The sequence below is a fragment of the Myxine glutinosa genome, chromosome 14 (genome assembly GCF_964187855.1).
Source record: "Myxine glutinosa chromosome 14, kmMyxGlut1.1, whole genome shotgun sequence".
NCBI classification, from domain to species: domain Eukaryota; kingdom Metazoa; phylum Chordata; class Myxini; order Myxiniformes; family Myxinidae; genus Myxine; species Myxine glutinosa.
Genome location: NC_136274.1, coordinates 55,613,739 through 55,629,019, shown reverse-complemented (window position 1 = coordinate 55,629,019; position 15,281 = coordinate 55,613,739). Strand labels below are relative to the sequence as shown.

Sequence of the window (15,281 nt, the reverse complement as noted above, 5' to 3'; positions counted from 1 at the left end):
AAATGCATGTTGTTGTTGTTTGTATCTTGTCACATGAAAATGATCCAAGCACGGGAAAGAGAGAGAGGTCAGACGTGGAAAGGGGAATGGCATGTGGGCATACAGGAACATACGTACTTTTAAAATTGGCTAAGACATGATGAAATAAGGGAGAATCAACAAATGGATATAAACTAGTCAAGATCCTTAACATGGGTGATGTATTTTTCCAAAAGCTTCGGACATCAAGTCAATTGGCAAGCATGTAAACGACGTGCTCAAAAAACCCAACTCGGTATTATACAATAGATGATGAGGTTGTTAGCCAAGGGGAGGGCTTGCGGAGTGGCCGATCGGGTGGCTAATTGGATTGGAAACTGGATTAGGGATAGGAAGCAAAGAGTGGCTGTGAGTGTGAGGATGTAAGTAGTGTGGTACCTCAGGGATTAGTACTACAAGGACTATTATTATTCATAATTCCATCAGTACTGGGCAAACACAAGCGACAGACAGGACTTTATATAATCATATCCCATGGTAATCACCTCCTTCAGAGATATTTAAGATAATGAAGAGTATCGACAAAATAAGCGCAGAAGAGATTTCCACAGAATAGACAGTGATTGGACCAGTAGCTACAGCCTTAGAAGAAAGAGAGAAAGAGTTAGGCCAGTATCAAGGCAAGGGTCTTTCACTAAGAGTAGTTAATGCATGGAACAGTCTCCCTAGAAAGGCAGTGGCGGCAGAAGGAATATACAGGTTTAAATTAGGATTTTACAGGTACCAAGATGCAATGGAGATCGGGTGTATGGGGATATTGGCAGGACTTGTGGGTAGCTTGCATTTGTGGACAGGTGATGGTTTCTGAAGTTGGTGTCAGGCAGGTATGATCGATGTGTGTGGGATAGATTCCTCATGTACAAAAGTTCCTTGTGTATGTCTTTGTGCGACATTTCTTTCCACATAGGAGACTGAAAGGATCGACCAAGGCCAATCATTAATTTGCAGTTATCTTGGTTTGTTTTATGCCATTTGTTCTTGCACACAAAAGTGCCCTCATCCTTCAGGTGCTAACCCCGAGGTATCAAAAACAAATCAATGAAAGGGATGCATTTACATCTCATAGAATATCAAGAAATTAGATTGTAGATTGGTGGCGTGGGGATATCAGGGGGAGGTAGGGCAGACGTGAAAGGGGGAGGGGAAATGTTGATTCATTAGTTACTAACGGAAAGTAGGTGAATATTCCTGGGTAAACTCCATCCAAACATGCTACAGCAAAAACGTAGTGTGTTCGTGAATTTATATCAGCAAAATGATTAAAACATAAAAAGTCCGCAGTCCTAGAATCATTTACAACCCTACGTTGCTTTAAATTGTACCCTGGTGTTGGGCTAGCGGCTAGGGTGCCGGCTTAGGATCCTAGGATCCTGGGTTCGAATCTCAGTCGATCGCTGAATTAACGCCAGGGGGGTTGACTCAGCCTGTCATCCTTCCGAGGTCGGCTAATTGAGTACCAGTTCACTGGTAATTCCCCGTTTGTCGTTGAAGGCGGCAAAAAGGGTTGGCGTCAGGAAGGGCATCCGGCCGTAAAACATCGCTTCAAAAAGGGGACCAAAAAACAACAACTACCACGGTCCCCGAAAAGGCCAACCCCCGCTTTGCGGGGAAAAATGGCCTCTAAACGGTGGGGGTTGCTTTAAATTGTACCGAATCGGTGTGCAAAAATGGACATTTAATTTTGAGCGCGATTTGTTGGGATAAAACGGTGACGTCAGGATAAACCAGAAACAGCCACAAGATGGGCAGAAGTCCAAAAACAAACGCTGAAATTACACAACACTAATCATTTAAGAAACACTTATAAACAAGCAAACAGCCAAAGTGATGATGAAAATGGGGCAACAGCTGATAATGAAGATAAACACCCCTGTAGAAGCACTATAAATACAACATCATTGCACAAGATCCCCTTCTCTTAGACCCTTCAAAAAGTCCACGTGGCTTTGCAGTCCCACCTCGATCACACAGACTTGCGGTTCATCACCATCCGCGTCGACAGGCACCTTAGCCTGCTTCACGACCCAATCCTGGATGGCATCAGTGATGTGGGGCACAACTATTGATGGAGAACAGGAAGAAGATGGAAAGCATTTGGCTTCCAGTCTGCAGATTCACCTGCCTTTAACAAGCAAAGATGTACATCACCACGTGGTCACTCACCTTGCACAGTCTTTCCCAGGTAGTCCCCCTGTCGCTCCTTGTTGATGACATGCTGATATATTTTACCCGTGGTGATGTTGTTGTCCTGGAAAAGGTTAATGTCAAGGAAGCGCTCGTAGTTGCCCAGATCAAGGTCCACCTCACCACCATCAGCAAGCACGAACACCTCACCTGCCAAACATATTTAGTGTTTAAGCAAAGCAATGAGATCATCAAGGACCGCACAAGACTACAATATATAAACTTGGAATTGTACCCGCATAGACCACAAACGTATTGTTGTGGGAATGACCATAAGGAAGTAACAGGAGTAAGATTAACTACGGCAATTATGTCATTAATAAATGTGTAGCACAAGGGTGTGGTTTCTGCATAAAATTATAGGACTTGTGTTATAGGGCTTGTGTGTCGAAGTGTGTTAAGAAACTGATAATCATGACCCCTCTTTCCGAAATGTGTCCCGTGCCCTCAAACCACTCCTCCCCTATTAATCCCTTAAATGGCTCCATTTGTAATCTGTTTGCTTCAATAAATCGTTCCCAGCTTTGCAAGCCAGCAAATCCCCCCCCTCAACGAAGGTGAAAGAGCCATGTGATCGTGCGTAAGGTAAGAGCTAAGTGGGGAATGGCAATTTGAATGACAAAACTAAATAAAGCCATAAGAAACCTCAGAAGCCACTGAAAGGTATTGAAAAATCTTCCGCTCTTTCACTCCCTCTCTGTTCTCTTCACCCTCTCTTTTGCTCAAGGTCATCTGCCATCTGCTTGGAAATCTGCCAACATCACCGCTTTGCACAAAAAAGGTGCAAAAACAGATCCCAGCAACTACAGACCAATCAGCCTTCTCCCAATTATCAGCAAAGTCATGGAATCCATCATTGCTTCAGATATGAAATCTTTCCTCTTTTCCAATGGCTTGATCTCTGATCATCAATTTGGTTTCAGACCTGGTCACTCTACTCTGGACATGCTGCTTCTGCTTTCTCAACAATGGATGGAGGTCCTCAATGCCAAACAGGAAATTAGAGCCGTCTCCCTTGACATATCACGTGCCTTCGATACGGTCTGGCACGCCGCTCTGCTCACCAAACTCTCCTCTTTTGGTATCCATGGAAATCTCTACGCATGGCTGGCGGACTTCCTCTCTAGTCGTAGTCAACCTGTGGCCCTGAATGGGTTTCTCTCATCTCCTCTTCCTGTTCAGGCTGGAGTTCCCCAAGGCAGTGTTCTGGGCCCTGTGCTTTTTCTGGTCTTCATCAATGATCTCTCTGACTCTCTTGAAAATCCTCTCTATCTCTTTGCTGATGACTCTACACTCTGTCGATCCATTCTTCATCCCTCAGATCGGCAGTCTGCAGCCTCCTCACTCTCTGCAGACCTGGACAAAATCACAGACTGGGCAAACAAGTGGAACATGTCTTTCAATCCTGACAAATCTCACACTCTTACGATGTCTCTCCGAAAAGACCGACTGGACAACCCTCCCATCCACTTTCTGAATAATCCTCTCCAAGAAGTTCTGTCACTCAAGCTTTTGGGTTTCACTATCTGCCATGATCTTTCCTGGGAAAACAACATTTCAAATCTGGCCTCCAAAGCCAGTCGCCGACTGGGCATCCTCCGTCGTGCGAAGTCCTTCCTTGGCACACCTGAGCTCCTCACCACATACAAGGCTTTCATCCACAGCTCAATGGAATACTGCTCTCCCCTCTGGGCTGGTGCTCCTGCCTCACACCTAGCTCGTCTTCACGCTGTTGAAACCAAAGCATTCAGAATCATTGGAATCTCCCGCGATGAAGCTAACTCCAAGGGCCTCTCACTCACTCACCGCAGGCAGGTTGGTGGTCTTTCCGTCTTCTACCGACTCCTCTCTGGCCTTGCCCCCCCAGCTCTCTCTGGGCTCTGTCCCGCAAATATTCCTACAGGTCGCACAAGATCTGCCTGCAACCCTCTTCTGGTTAAACTGCCAAAATCAAGACTCTCTGCTCACCTTCACTCCTTCATTCCTCTTTTCTCCCGCCTCTGGAACAAACTCCCTCACTCTCTTCAATCCCACTCCACCCTCCAGGTCTTTAAAACAGCTGTTCACCACCATCTCTTATCTTCCACCAATCCAAAATCTTGATCTTTTCTATCCCCGCTAATTTCACCCCAATTCCACTTTTTTGAAATACCAACTTCTGTCCTGGAAGTCCTTGGTGTTTTATACTTCTGCCAACCCCCCCCCCCCCCCCCTTCCCACGCCTCCTCCCCCCCACACATCTCCCTGCTCTTAAATGTTGTGTGCTCTCAAATGTTTGTGTGCTTCCCCTTCTCTTGTCTTCCGCTCCCTCTTTTTATATATTTTGTTTGTCTGGTTGATTTGTTTGTGAAGTGAATGTCAGCTCTTTCACGAGCCTCGATTCAGTATACAAAAAAAGAAAAGAAAAAAAAAGCTGGACGACAAGCCAATAAGCACGCAGCTATGCATGGCCATGAAGTAATAAAGGCCGAGGGTCAGGGGGAAAGGATGGAATTCCAGGTCCACAGAGTGGAGGAACAGACATTTTGAGTGGAGTCCCACAGGGTCTGGTGAGTCCGAGATAGGATATCATGAGCAGGGCGACAAGTTGAACAATAAAAGTTGAGGACAATAGTCCAAGCATCGAGCTGTGCAGGTGTGTATGTGATTCAGCCTGTCATTTCTCCCCCCGCCAAAACCACCGGCTATCACAACTCCACGTGACCATCATGTAGGGACAAGGTTCTGTCTGTCTCATGACCTCTCCTTGTCATTAGTGGGTGTGAGCGATTGGGCCAGAAGATATTTCACGCAAGCCATGGAGATCTCGTGGACGTGAGGGAAATCAACCTCAGTGACATCGTTGATCAGTGTTTACTTTGTGTTGTTCCCACCCTGTCATTCCGAAGATAAATCCTGTTTTTTTTTCATTGACATGTCAACCTGATGCACAGTTCGAATTAGAAAAAGTAATTAACCTGAGTCAGACCAAGGGCATTAGAAATTGGCAAGAAAAGCCCTTGTTAGGAGGTTTTAAAATGCAGCGGTTCACCCCGGGTTATCGCTTGGCCCCGATCCTTTAGGTGGGCGAACCGCCTGTATGTGAGATCTCATTCATTTGTTGGAGTACGGTCTCTGAGGACCATCCGTCACCAAACTGGTGGCCGTCCAGGTGGAAAATTTAGCGCGTCCATTCATAGTCCACCGTTAAAATATATCAGCCTCAGAGTTGAAATGAACCAGAGGGGAGTTCTACCTCCACCATTAACTTGGGAACTACACACATAAATAACACCCAAGGGTGATGTTATGGGTTGGGGACACTCGTCTACCTACCATGCTCGTAGGGGGAGAACGTTCCAGCATCAATATTGATATAGGGGTCGATCTTGATGGCTGTGACACGGAGGCCAGAGGACTTGAGGATGGTTCCAATGGAGCTGGCGATGATACCCTTCCCAATGCCGGAGATTACTCCACCAGTCACCAATATATACTTCATTTGGGCAGAGACAAGCTGCCACACTGGGAGATCGCTGCAAAAAAAATGTATCAAAAGGCAGAATTTATACACTATCACAATAATAACTGAATCGATTTTTAAAATGTGATGAATATGGAGACGAGACGTAGGATAAGAAGAACAAGGGGAGGGGGGAGGGGAGGAAGGAGCCGATACTCGAGGGGAATATATTTGGGAATAGAAATAGATTTGGGAACATGAAAATCTTGAACGGTTTTCAAAATATCACGTACACAAGCTAAGTTACCAAGGTTGCAACATAATTCAGCCAATCACAGCAGTGATCTAATGCCATGAGGAATACGAAAGTCTCCAAGATGAAAGTTAAATGTTGAAAGTTTTTTTAAATTTCTCATTCACAAAAGTACATGGACGGTTGGTCGGTTGGAGCTCATTTTAAGGTCCATCCTTACCCGACAGTCGGATGGGTGGGGGGACAAAAAAAAATTGTTCAAGGTCACCATTCACAATTCTAAAGCTTAAAGGCCTTACACTTCACAAGCACTTACTCAAACTCGTAAGAAAAAAAATCAAGTTCAATATTGCAAAGATCAACGCAACATGAGTCAAAGGGAAAATAAGATTCAAAATTAAATTAAAGAGCGACTGGTTTAAAAAAAAATTAGCAATGAAAGCAGCCAAATCGACAATATATTTTTGCAAAACGTGAAAATTTTCAGACCACATAGATCTCCATAACAAATGTGAACAAGTGTGAAAAATGATTTTTCAACACTAACACAAGTGCGACAAGAAAGAGCAATCAGAGATTGCAGACCCACGGCAGGATGTGGTTTTAGTGGTTTTGAAGGCTTTTGTGTTAAAACAAATATGGCGGCCAAACCACGTGACCAATGACGTCATCATTGCATTTTTTTTCTCGACCAATTTATCCCGAGAGGATGCTCAAGAAATTTCATCTTGATCGGATAAAGTTTCGTACTTGTAAAATTATGACGTCATAATGGAGGTACCTATGACATCATTAAAATGTTATTCCCCATGGAGAGTGCTTTACAATAAATAAATAAAATTCGACAGGTGGATTTGCACCTACGGTAAAAATTTCCTGTCAATCGGACCAACAGTTGCAGAAAAAAATCATATTTATTATGTGCAAACAAACAAATGGACTCAAATGCAATACCCTCTCCTCTAGCGAGGGTAAAAGGAGTTCCCATTGATTGAAGAATACAATGCATCGACGATCCAAAAAGCATCGTAGCCAAAGGATAGAGATTAAACCTTATCTGCCTGGTAGCATTTGACTGTAACCACATCCAACAGATGGCAATATTGACTGACTAACAGATAAGAGCTTTAGAAATCCTTGAAATATTAGCAGGAAAACGATCTAAGGCCTTGCAGATAAATTACCCGCAGAGTTAACAAACAGAGCAGACAAACACAAACACCACCAATCAAAAGGTTAATCCAAACAGCACAAGAATAAAAAAATAACAAGAGGGACAAAGCAATGTCTGCCAAAACCCACGGTCTTTATTTGATCGAACTTCCAAGTGTGCACGAAAAATTTGTCAAGGAATGTCAAATCCAAGGAAAATGTACAAGGACACTTGAGATGTGAAGGTCATTTGGGCATTGGTACTTGAGCTTAGAGCCACACCACAATCACTTGACTTACCTTTAACACACCCCTTCGCGCTCAACTTGGCCAGCCCACTGAACTTTTAGGACACTTAACTCACAGTGGTTTAATATTGAGAAACACCAGGGGAAGAAGAAACATTCACAACCTTGATGCAGATGGAACGGCCAACTTGACTCCCTCATTCCCTCGTCCATGCAAAAATTAATTGAATTAATTAATTGGCAGGTAAAAAATAATTTTGAAATGGATTCAATTTTACTTGCAATGCATTATGTGACCGACATTGAACACGTTTGGTGTAGGTTTTGAAGCTAAAATTAATCACTCTACCAGATGAACACGGCCATATTGGTAAACATGCACTGCCTCATGGAAAATTGACCGGTTGTTCCCCTCTAACATTGTTCCCTACTTTTGGTAGCAGAAATGTTTTGGGGTTTTTTTCATCCTGATTTTTTCAGGAATTAACCACCAAAATGTGTTTTTATGGCACTCCAGTCATATTTCCGTTTGTCCGCACACAGAAACTCCACTCCCAGCCAAGTTGTGTGATAGATCAGGCCAAATAACATTTAATATTGGGAGATTGGCCACAAATATCCTGAGTTCAAAACACTTTCTGGTAAATCTGCTGCTTGTGGCCATCTCCAATGCCCACCTGATTGGATGCATGACATTGACTTTGAGATCATTCGAAGCACCAAATTCCATCACTTCACCTGAGAATTTTTCCCCCTCATAAGCTACTAATAGTCAGTCCCCAATCTGTATTTGTAGCTCGTTATTTACAGAACTTCCATCATCAGATGATTCATCCATGGTTTTGATGGAATCATTTAGATTCTCCGCCTCCTCTTCATTGATGCGGATGTGCTTGTACTCAGTTGCATCAGACACGTCACCGACAAGGAAGTGATGCTTTCCCATTGGCACCACACAGTGGATCTTGTGGGTGTTTGGTACAGGAATTGTGCTTTGCCTGTATGCCTCCAAACCTCCTCTCTTCTCTTCAATCTTGTCTTTAGAAATAAACATCTATCTATAATGCCAGTAATCTCTGTGTGTCTGTCTGTGTGTCTGTGTGTTTGTCTGTGACCGCTGTTTCTCGACAACCACGGGTCCGATATACTTGAAACTTGCCAGGTATATTGCTGGGGACCCGAGGATGTGCCTTTTCAAGGTTTGTAATTAATCGGACAAGTACCTACCGAGCTATGTCCAAAAAACGCTTCAACCAATCAGAGAGCAGCGAGCTATCACGTGTGCCGAACCGTTAATGCAATGCAAGCGTTAATGCGTTAATGCAAGGCTTTTCTTTTTTTCCCTCTTCTCTTTCTACTTTTCCTTGCGATTAAATTGCAAACAGCCAAAATACGTTGGCGCTAATTGAATAATTGGCCATTAACACTAAAATAATCGTAACTGCGATATGCCAACTTCCGGACAGTGCAGCCTTCCATGTTGTTGTTGTTTGCAGCAGCTGTTTGCAGCAAGGCACGGCTTTTCAACTATGTTGCCGTTAAACTATGTTTTAAAACGAATTCAAACTGCGATTAAATTAAAACGATTCATCCTAACTGCGATTTGCGAACTTCCGGACAGTGACGACTTATCTTCCGGCAGCCAATCACAGAACGCTCTGTTGCGTAGGCGTGGCCGATGTGAGACGAGCGGAGCTGAGCGCGTTACGAGCTGACCGCCATTACGGTACGTAATTCGATTTCTTATGCGCATTATTTCTCCCAATTCAGTCAGAGCGAAGGGCGGAAGCGAAGAGCGTTGCTTTTTTTGTTTACGGGCGTACGGGCGGGGTAGAGCGTACGGGTAGCGTTTTTTTTTTTTTTTGGCCACGGAACGGGCACCCACGTACGGGCAATGCCCTAGTAATATCAATGGTAGGATTTCTCTGAACTGCTACTTCATAGAATGTCATCGGTAGTGATGCCGTTCCCCTGCCACTCCGAACAAATCTCCAACCTGATCATGTAATCAAGAACATGCAATCGCCATTTTCCTCAGCGTCATTCTTTTGAAATGAGAATCTGTATTAATTAAACTTAAAACTTATTTTGGGGTTCTAATTCCTATTAATAAGAATGTAGATACAATTAAGATGATGCAGACAAGTGGTGTGATGAATACAAGTGTTCAAGGCACACTGATGTGGCAGAAGCCATTTAATTACAAATGCCATGTCGGACGTACAGGAAAGTATAGTGTCGGACGTACAGGAAAGTATGGTGTCGGACGTACAGGAAAGTATGGTGTCGGACGTACAAAAAAAAGTGTATGTCCGACAAACCATTTTTTTTCTTCTTAAACTGAATTAAAATAATAAAATGTACCGTCTATGTAGATTGTCGAGGGTCCAAAACTTGCTGTGCATTGAGATTTTCACATGTATTGGGTATTTTGTCTTTTCACAAGATAAAAAAAAATTACGTGTTTGTGTCGGATCGAAATGATCGAAAACAGAGGCCGAAATATCGAAATAGTCATAAAATTAATTAGCAATAAATCAAAATAGAACAAGCGTTACGCCTCGGTCCCCCGTCGGGGAAGTGATGTGAGTTGACAAAGTGGAAGACGCAGAAAACATGCTATGATATGATATTTCGATCACAAGGTTCAGGCATACATGGAGGCGGCCATCTTGGATTTTGACGTGGCGACCCAATTTTCAATAGCGTTCTTCCTTATGCCTAGATACACCCACACACCAAATTAGAAGTTGGTACTTCGCTTATTTTTCAAGATATTCATCTCACAAGGTTCACATACATGGCATCAGACATAGATGGCGGCGGCCATCTTGGATTTTGACGTGGGTTGCACCCACACCAAATTTGAATCGGTCCTTCACTTACGCACGCACGGACGGAAGGAAGGACGGACAGACGGACAGAGGGGAAAACCATAGTCCCCCTTTCGCTCCGCTGTGCGACGGGGGACAAAAAGTGACATATTTTCTGATGTGTGGTCATGGATACCTTCACTTATACTGCTTCCATCGACTATGATTACTGACATAATACAACTTATTTTCTTTCTCGAAAATGAAGAAATTCATAGGTACGTCACAGTAGTAATTATTTAGCTAAGATTAAATACTTTCATTTGTAAGGACCTCGTGACCTTAAACTTGGCCCAGTATATTCATAACCTAAATATGTTGACAGTTCATATCATGACCTTTAAAATGACGTCTTACTTTGACCAATTTGATTATTTTGAAATTTTGACCCAATCGTTTACCGACTTACAGAATTGCCCCAAAACAAACTGAATGTTCTCACAGTTAACTTTGGAGAAACACTCATCCATGTCAAGAGTAATAGTGTGTTGTGCGATTTTCGCTGTTTAAACTAGAACGGCACTCAATAGAGAGCATACCTTTACCTGGTTGGCCATATCACTCAATGCTGCAGAATCACTTAAAAATTAAATAATTATCATATCCGAATCCATATTCAGATCTTCACCAAAATCGAATCGATTCTACCTTGTCACACACACAACCTAACCTGTCCAACAAGTTTTGTCCAAATCCATCCATAACTTTTTGAGATCCACTGTATGGTGCCAATTGCAATGGGAAAGCATCACTTCCTTGTCAGTGACGTGCCTGATGCAACCGAGTACAAGCACATCCGCATCAAAGAAGAGGGGGCGGAGAATCTAAATGATTCCATCGAAACCATGGATGAATCATCTCATGGAAGTTCTGTAAATAACGAGCTACAAATACAGATTGGGGACTGGCTATTAGTAGCTTATGAGGGGAAAAATTTCCCAGGTGAAGTGATGGAATTTGGTGCTTCGTGATCTCAAAGTCAATGTGATGCATCCATCAGGTGGGCATTGGAGATGGCCACAACCAGCATATCAGATTTTCTACTACAGAAGCGATGTCATCCAAAAAATAACTATACCTGTGGTTGTTGGCAACAGTGGACAGTTCACTTTCACTTTTTAAGCCATATTCAAATGTTTCCATCGTTCCTTCAGGTTCCCATAGCCCCACCCCACCACCCCCACCCACCTCGCACATTCTGTTTGAGCAAATATACTGGTGCATGATACATGTAACAAGCATTCTGAGTATTGCGCTGCAATACATGTCCCCTACCAAAGTTCAAAGTGCCATACCTTTGTCAAAAATGATCGAATATGCAAATGTATGCACGGTTGATGCTGGTTTCCAAACTTGATCTGAGGTATGCTGAGACACGTGTCACGCCTCGCCTCGTTGATAAGCCCGCAAGGTCGCTCCGTGGAGCGGCCTGCACGTATTGCACTGTGTGAATTATATAATTACCAACTCACGGTCTGAGGTACTAGCGATTCAAGAGATATCTTCTTTTTTTTTTCGTTTAATTAACGATATCTGCCAAACCACGTGACCAATCACAAATTCCAAAAGGACATTTTAGTAGACTGACATGCTGAACAGATCTGTGAAGTTTCCCCTCGATTGGATCAAAAATGAGGGAAGGGCTCAGTTTTAAAGGTTCATGCTTAAAAACGTCAACTCTGAAACCATGTGACGCATGACATCATGCTCACTGACTTTTTTTTGTTCGTCATGGGTATGCGATTCTGCCTGCAAAGTTTGGCCTCGATCTGTTCAGCCGTTGCAGAGAAAAAGGGGTTTTCGTGTTTTCACGAAAAACAATATGGCGGCCGAACCACGTGACCTGACGTCATAATTACCATTTAAATATTCTACAGACCGAGTCACTCCTAGGGTGAAAATTTGATCTCAATCGGTCCAATTATTGCAGAGAAAATGTTTTTTTAAGGAAATTAAAACTTTAAATGGCACTGAGTTAAGGATCATCAGAATTATCAGAATTCCCAAAGTTCAAAGTGCCATAACTTTGTCAAAAATGATCAAAACGTCGTGAAGTTCGAACTTGATCTGTAACTTATCATGAAGAAACCATGTACCAAGTTTGAAATCATTAGCATTAACAGTTTAGAAAAAAAAGTCCGGAAAACAGTTCTTTGCGTGACGGACTGACGGACGGACTGACGGACGGACGGACAGATGGCGTGCATACCTATAGTCCCCTCCGGTGTACACCGGCAGGGGACTAATAAGGAGAATAATCATACCTTCACATGCATAGTTGTGTTTTTTTTAACTTTTATATTTTTTGTAGTTCTCTGCAAATGTTCAACAAGTACACTTGAAACCAGACAAATATATAGATGCAAAATTTTGTCAACAATATTTTGGGAGAAATTTCTGCAACTGTTCAAGTGCTTGTTAATTAATTATTTTCTAATAGATGTGAGTTTAAACAAGTTGGATATATGTAATATTTTACTTACAAAGTTACAGTTAACGTTTTGAATTTTTAGATTATATTTACATACACATAGTAGTTCATAATTATCGGTTCACATACATTTTGCCAAACATTACATTCAAAGTACTAAACAGCATACTTTTGGGGGGGGGGGGGGGGGTGGAGTGTGGGTAGTGGAGTGTGGGTGGTGGAGTGCAGATCTAGTAACATAAAGGTTATATGTATGACATGTCAGACACATTCTGTTTTATTGCAGAAGTGTGTATACCATATACTTGTAGCTTAAATATACCAAAATACCTTAAATATACCACATACCAAAAGCTGAATGCCTTTCCTTACTCCTTCCTCCTGACAAGGTAGAAAAGTTTCTATCAACCCTCGACTCTGATTCTGCAACTGGACCTGACGGCATCAGCCCACGGGTCCTAAAATCCTGTTCCTCCACTCTTTCACTCCCTCTCTCTCTCTCTGTTCTCTTCACCCTCTTTTGCTCAAGGTTATCTGCCATCTGCTTGGAAATCAGCCAACATCACCGCTTTACACAAAAAATGTGCAAAAACAAATCCTAGCAACTACAGACCAATCAACCTTCTCCCAATTATCAGCAAAGTCATGGAATCCATCATTGCTTCAGATATCAACACTTTCCTCTTCTCCAATGGGTTGATCTCTGATCATCAATTTGGTTTCAGACCAGGTCACTTTACTCTGGACATGCTGCTTCTGCTGTCTCAACAATAGATGGAGGTCCTCAATGCCAAACAGGAAATTAGAGCTGTCTCCCTTGACATATCACATGCCTTCGATACAGTCTGGCACCCCGCTCTGCTCACCAAACTCTCCTCCTTTGGTATCCATGGAAATCTCCACGCATGGCTGGCGGACTTCCTCTCTAGTCGTAGTCAACGTGTGGCCCTGAATGGGTTTCTCTCATCTCCTCTTCCTGTTCAGGCTGGAGTTCCCCAAGGCAGTGTTCTGGGCCCTGTGCTTTTTCTGGTCTTCATCAATGATCTCTCTGACTCTCGTGAAAATCCTCTTTTTCTTTGCTGATGACTCCACTCTCTGCCGCTCCATTCCTCATCCCTCAGATCGGCAGTCTGCAGCCTCCTCACTCTGCAGACCTGGACAAAATCATAGACTGGCCAAGCAAGTGGAACATGTCTTTCAATCCTGACAAATCTCACTCTCACTTTGTCTCTCCGAAAAGACCGACTGGACAAACCTCCCATCCACTTTCTGAATAATCCTCTCCAAGAAGTTCTGTCACTCAAGCTTTTGGGTCTCACTATCTGCCATGATCTTTCCTGGGAAAACCCCATTTCAAATCTGGCCTCCAAAGCCAGTCGCCGACTCGGCATCCTCCGTCGTGCGAAGTCCTTCCTTGGCACACCTGAGCTCCTCACCACAAACAAGGCTTTCATCCGCAGCTCAATGGAATACTGCTTTCCCTCTGGGCTGGTGCTCCTGCCTCACACCTAGCTCGTCTTCACGCTGTTGAAACCAAAGCGTTCAGAATCATTGGAATCTCACGCGATGAAGATATCTCCGAGGGCCTTTCACTTACTCACCACAGGCACGTTGGTGGTCTTTCCGTCTTCTACTGACTCCTCTCCGGCCTTGCTACCCCAGCTCTCTCTGGGCTCTGTCCCCCAAATATTCCTACAGGTCGCACAAGATCTGCCTGCAACCCTCTTATGGTTAAACTGCCAAAATCAAGACTCTCTGCTCACCTTCACTCCTCTTTTCTCCCGCCTCTGGAACAAACTCCCTCTCTCGTCAATCCCACTCCTCCCTCCAGGTCTTTAAAACAGCTGTTCACCATCATCTCTTATCTTCCCCCATCCAAAACCTTGATCTTTTCTACCCCCACTAATTTCACCCCAAATCCACTTTTTTGAAATACCAACTTCTTTCCTGGAAGTCCTTGGTGTCCTTGTGTTTTATACTTCTCCCACCACCCCCCCCCCCCCCCCCCTCCTTCCCACGCCTGCTCCCCCCAAGCCCTCTCCCTCCTACAGATCTCCCGATGTCCCTGCTCTCAAATGTTGTGTTTGTGTGCTTCCCCTTCTCTCCCCATCTTGTCCACCACTCCCCTTTTTGTATACTTTTGTCTGTTTGATGTGTTTGTGTGATAAATGTTAGCTCTTTCACGAGCCTCGATTCTGTATACTAAAAAAAAAAAAAAAAAAAAAAAAAAAAACTAAAAATTTGAGAAAGTGTGTAAATGTTACTGTACCTTGGTAAAATATATATGTATTCCCTATACATGTACATGAAGTTATACACAAACAAGTAAATTTAAAAAATGTTTTAGGGCTACACATTTATTTATTTTTAAACCAATTTTTTTTAAAGTTAATTTTGACAATTTTGACAGATGAAAATGTACCAGAAAAGAGGACCATGGGCCAAATTTCAGCTCTCCAAGATGTATGGAACCTAGAAAACGAATGGCTTCGACTTGAAATGGGACAAACAAACAAAGTTCAGATGACATTAAATAAAAGTGTGTAATAATAGAAAGTGTGTAAAAAGCTCTTATTTAACAGATTTGTTTTTTTAAATCCTCTTTTGTCTTGATTAATGTCATTGTGTATGCTAATATAGTCCTAGTTGTGTTTTGTTT

General features: G+C 43.1%; 1 protein-coding gene across 11 annotated transcripts in view; it reads right to left on the bottom strand.

Annotated features, from left to right (window-relative positions):
• Nucleotides 1–15,281, bottom strand: part of LOC137439803 (CTP synthase 1) — a 70,271-nt gene that overhangs the window by 33,921 nt on the left and 21,069 nt on the right. For 7 of the 11 annotated variants that reach the window (XM_078768450.1, XM_078768451.1, XM_068135910.2 and 4 more), the window contains exons 2-4: nucleotides 5,539–5,738; nucleotides 2,203–2,373; nucleotides 1,998–2,098 (exon numbers count right to left, since the gene is read on the bottom strand). In XM_078768450.1, the coding sequence (XP_078624576.1) occupies nucleotides 1,998–2,098; nucleotides 2,203–2,373; nucleotides 5,539–5,738 (472 nt within the window). Of the gene's footprint in view, nucleotides 1–1,997; nucleotides 2,099–2,202; nucleotides 2,374–5,538; nucleotides 5,739–11,486; nucleotides 11,635–15,281 lie in introns of all 11 variants that reach the window. The other 4 variants (XM_078768455.1, XM_068135911.2, XM_078768453.1 and 1 more) reach the window with 1 other exon arrangement.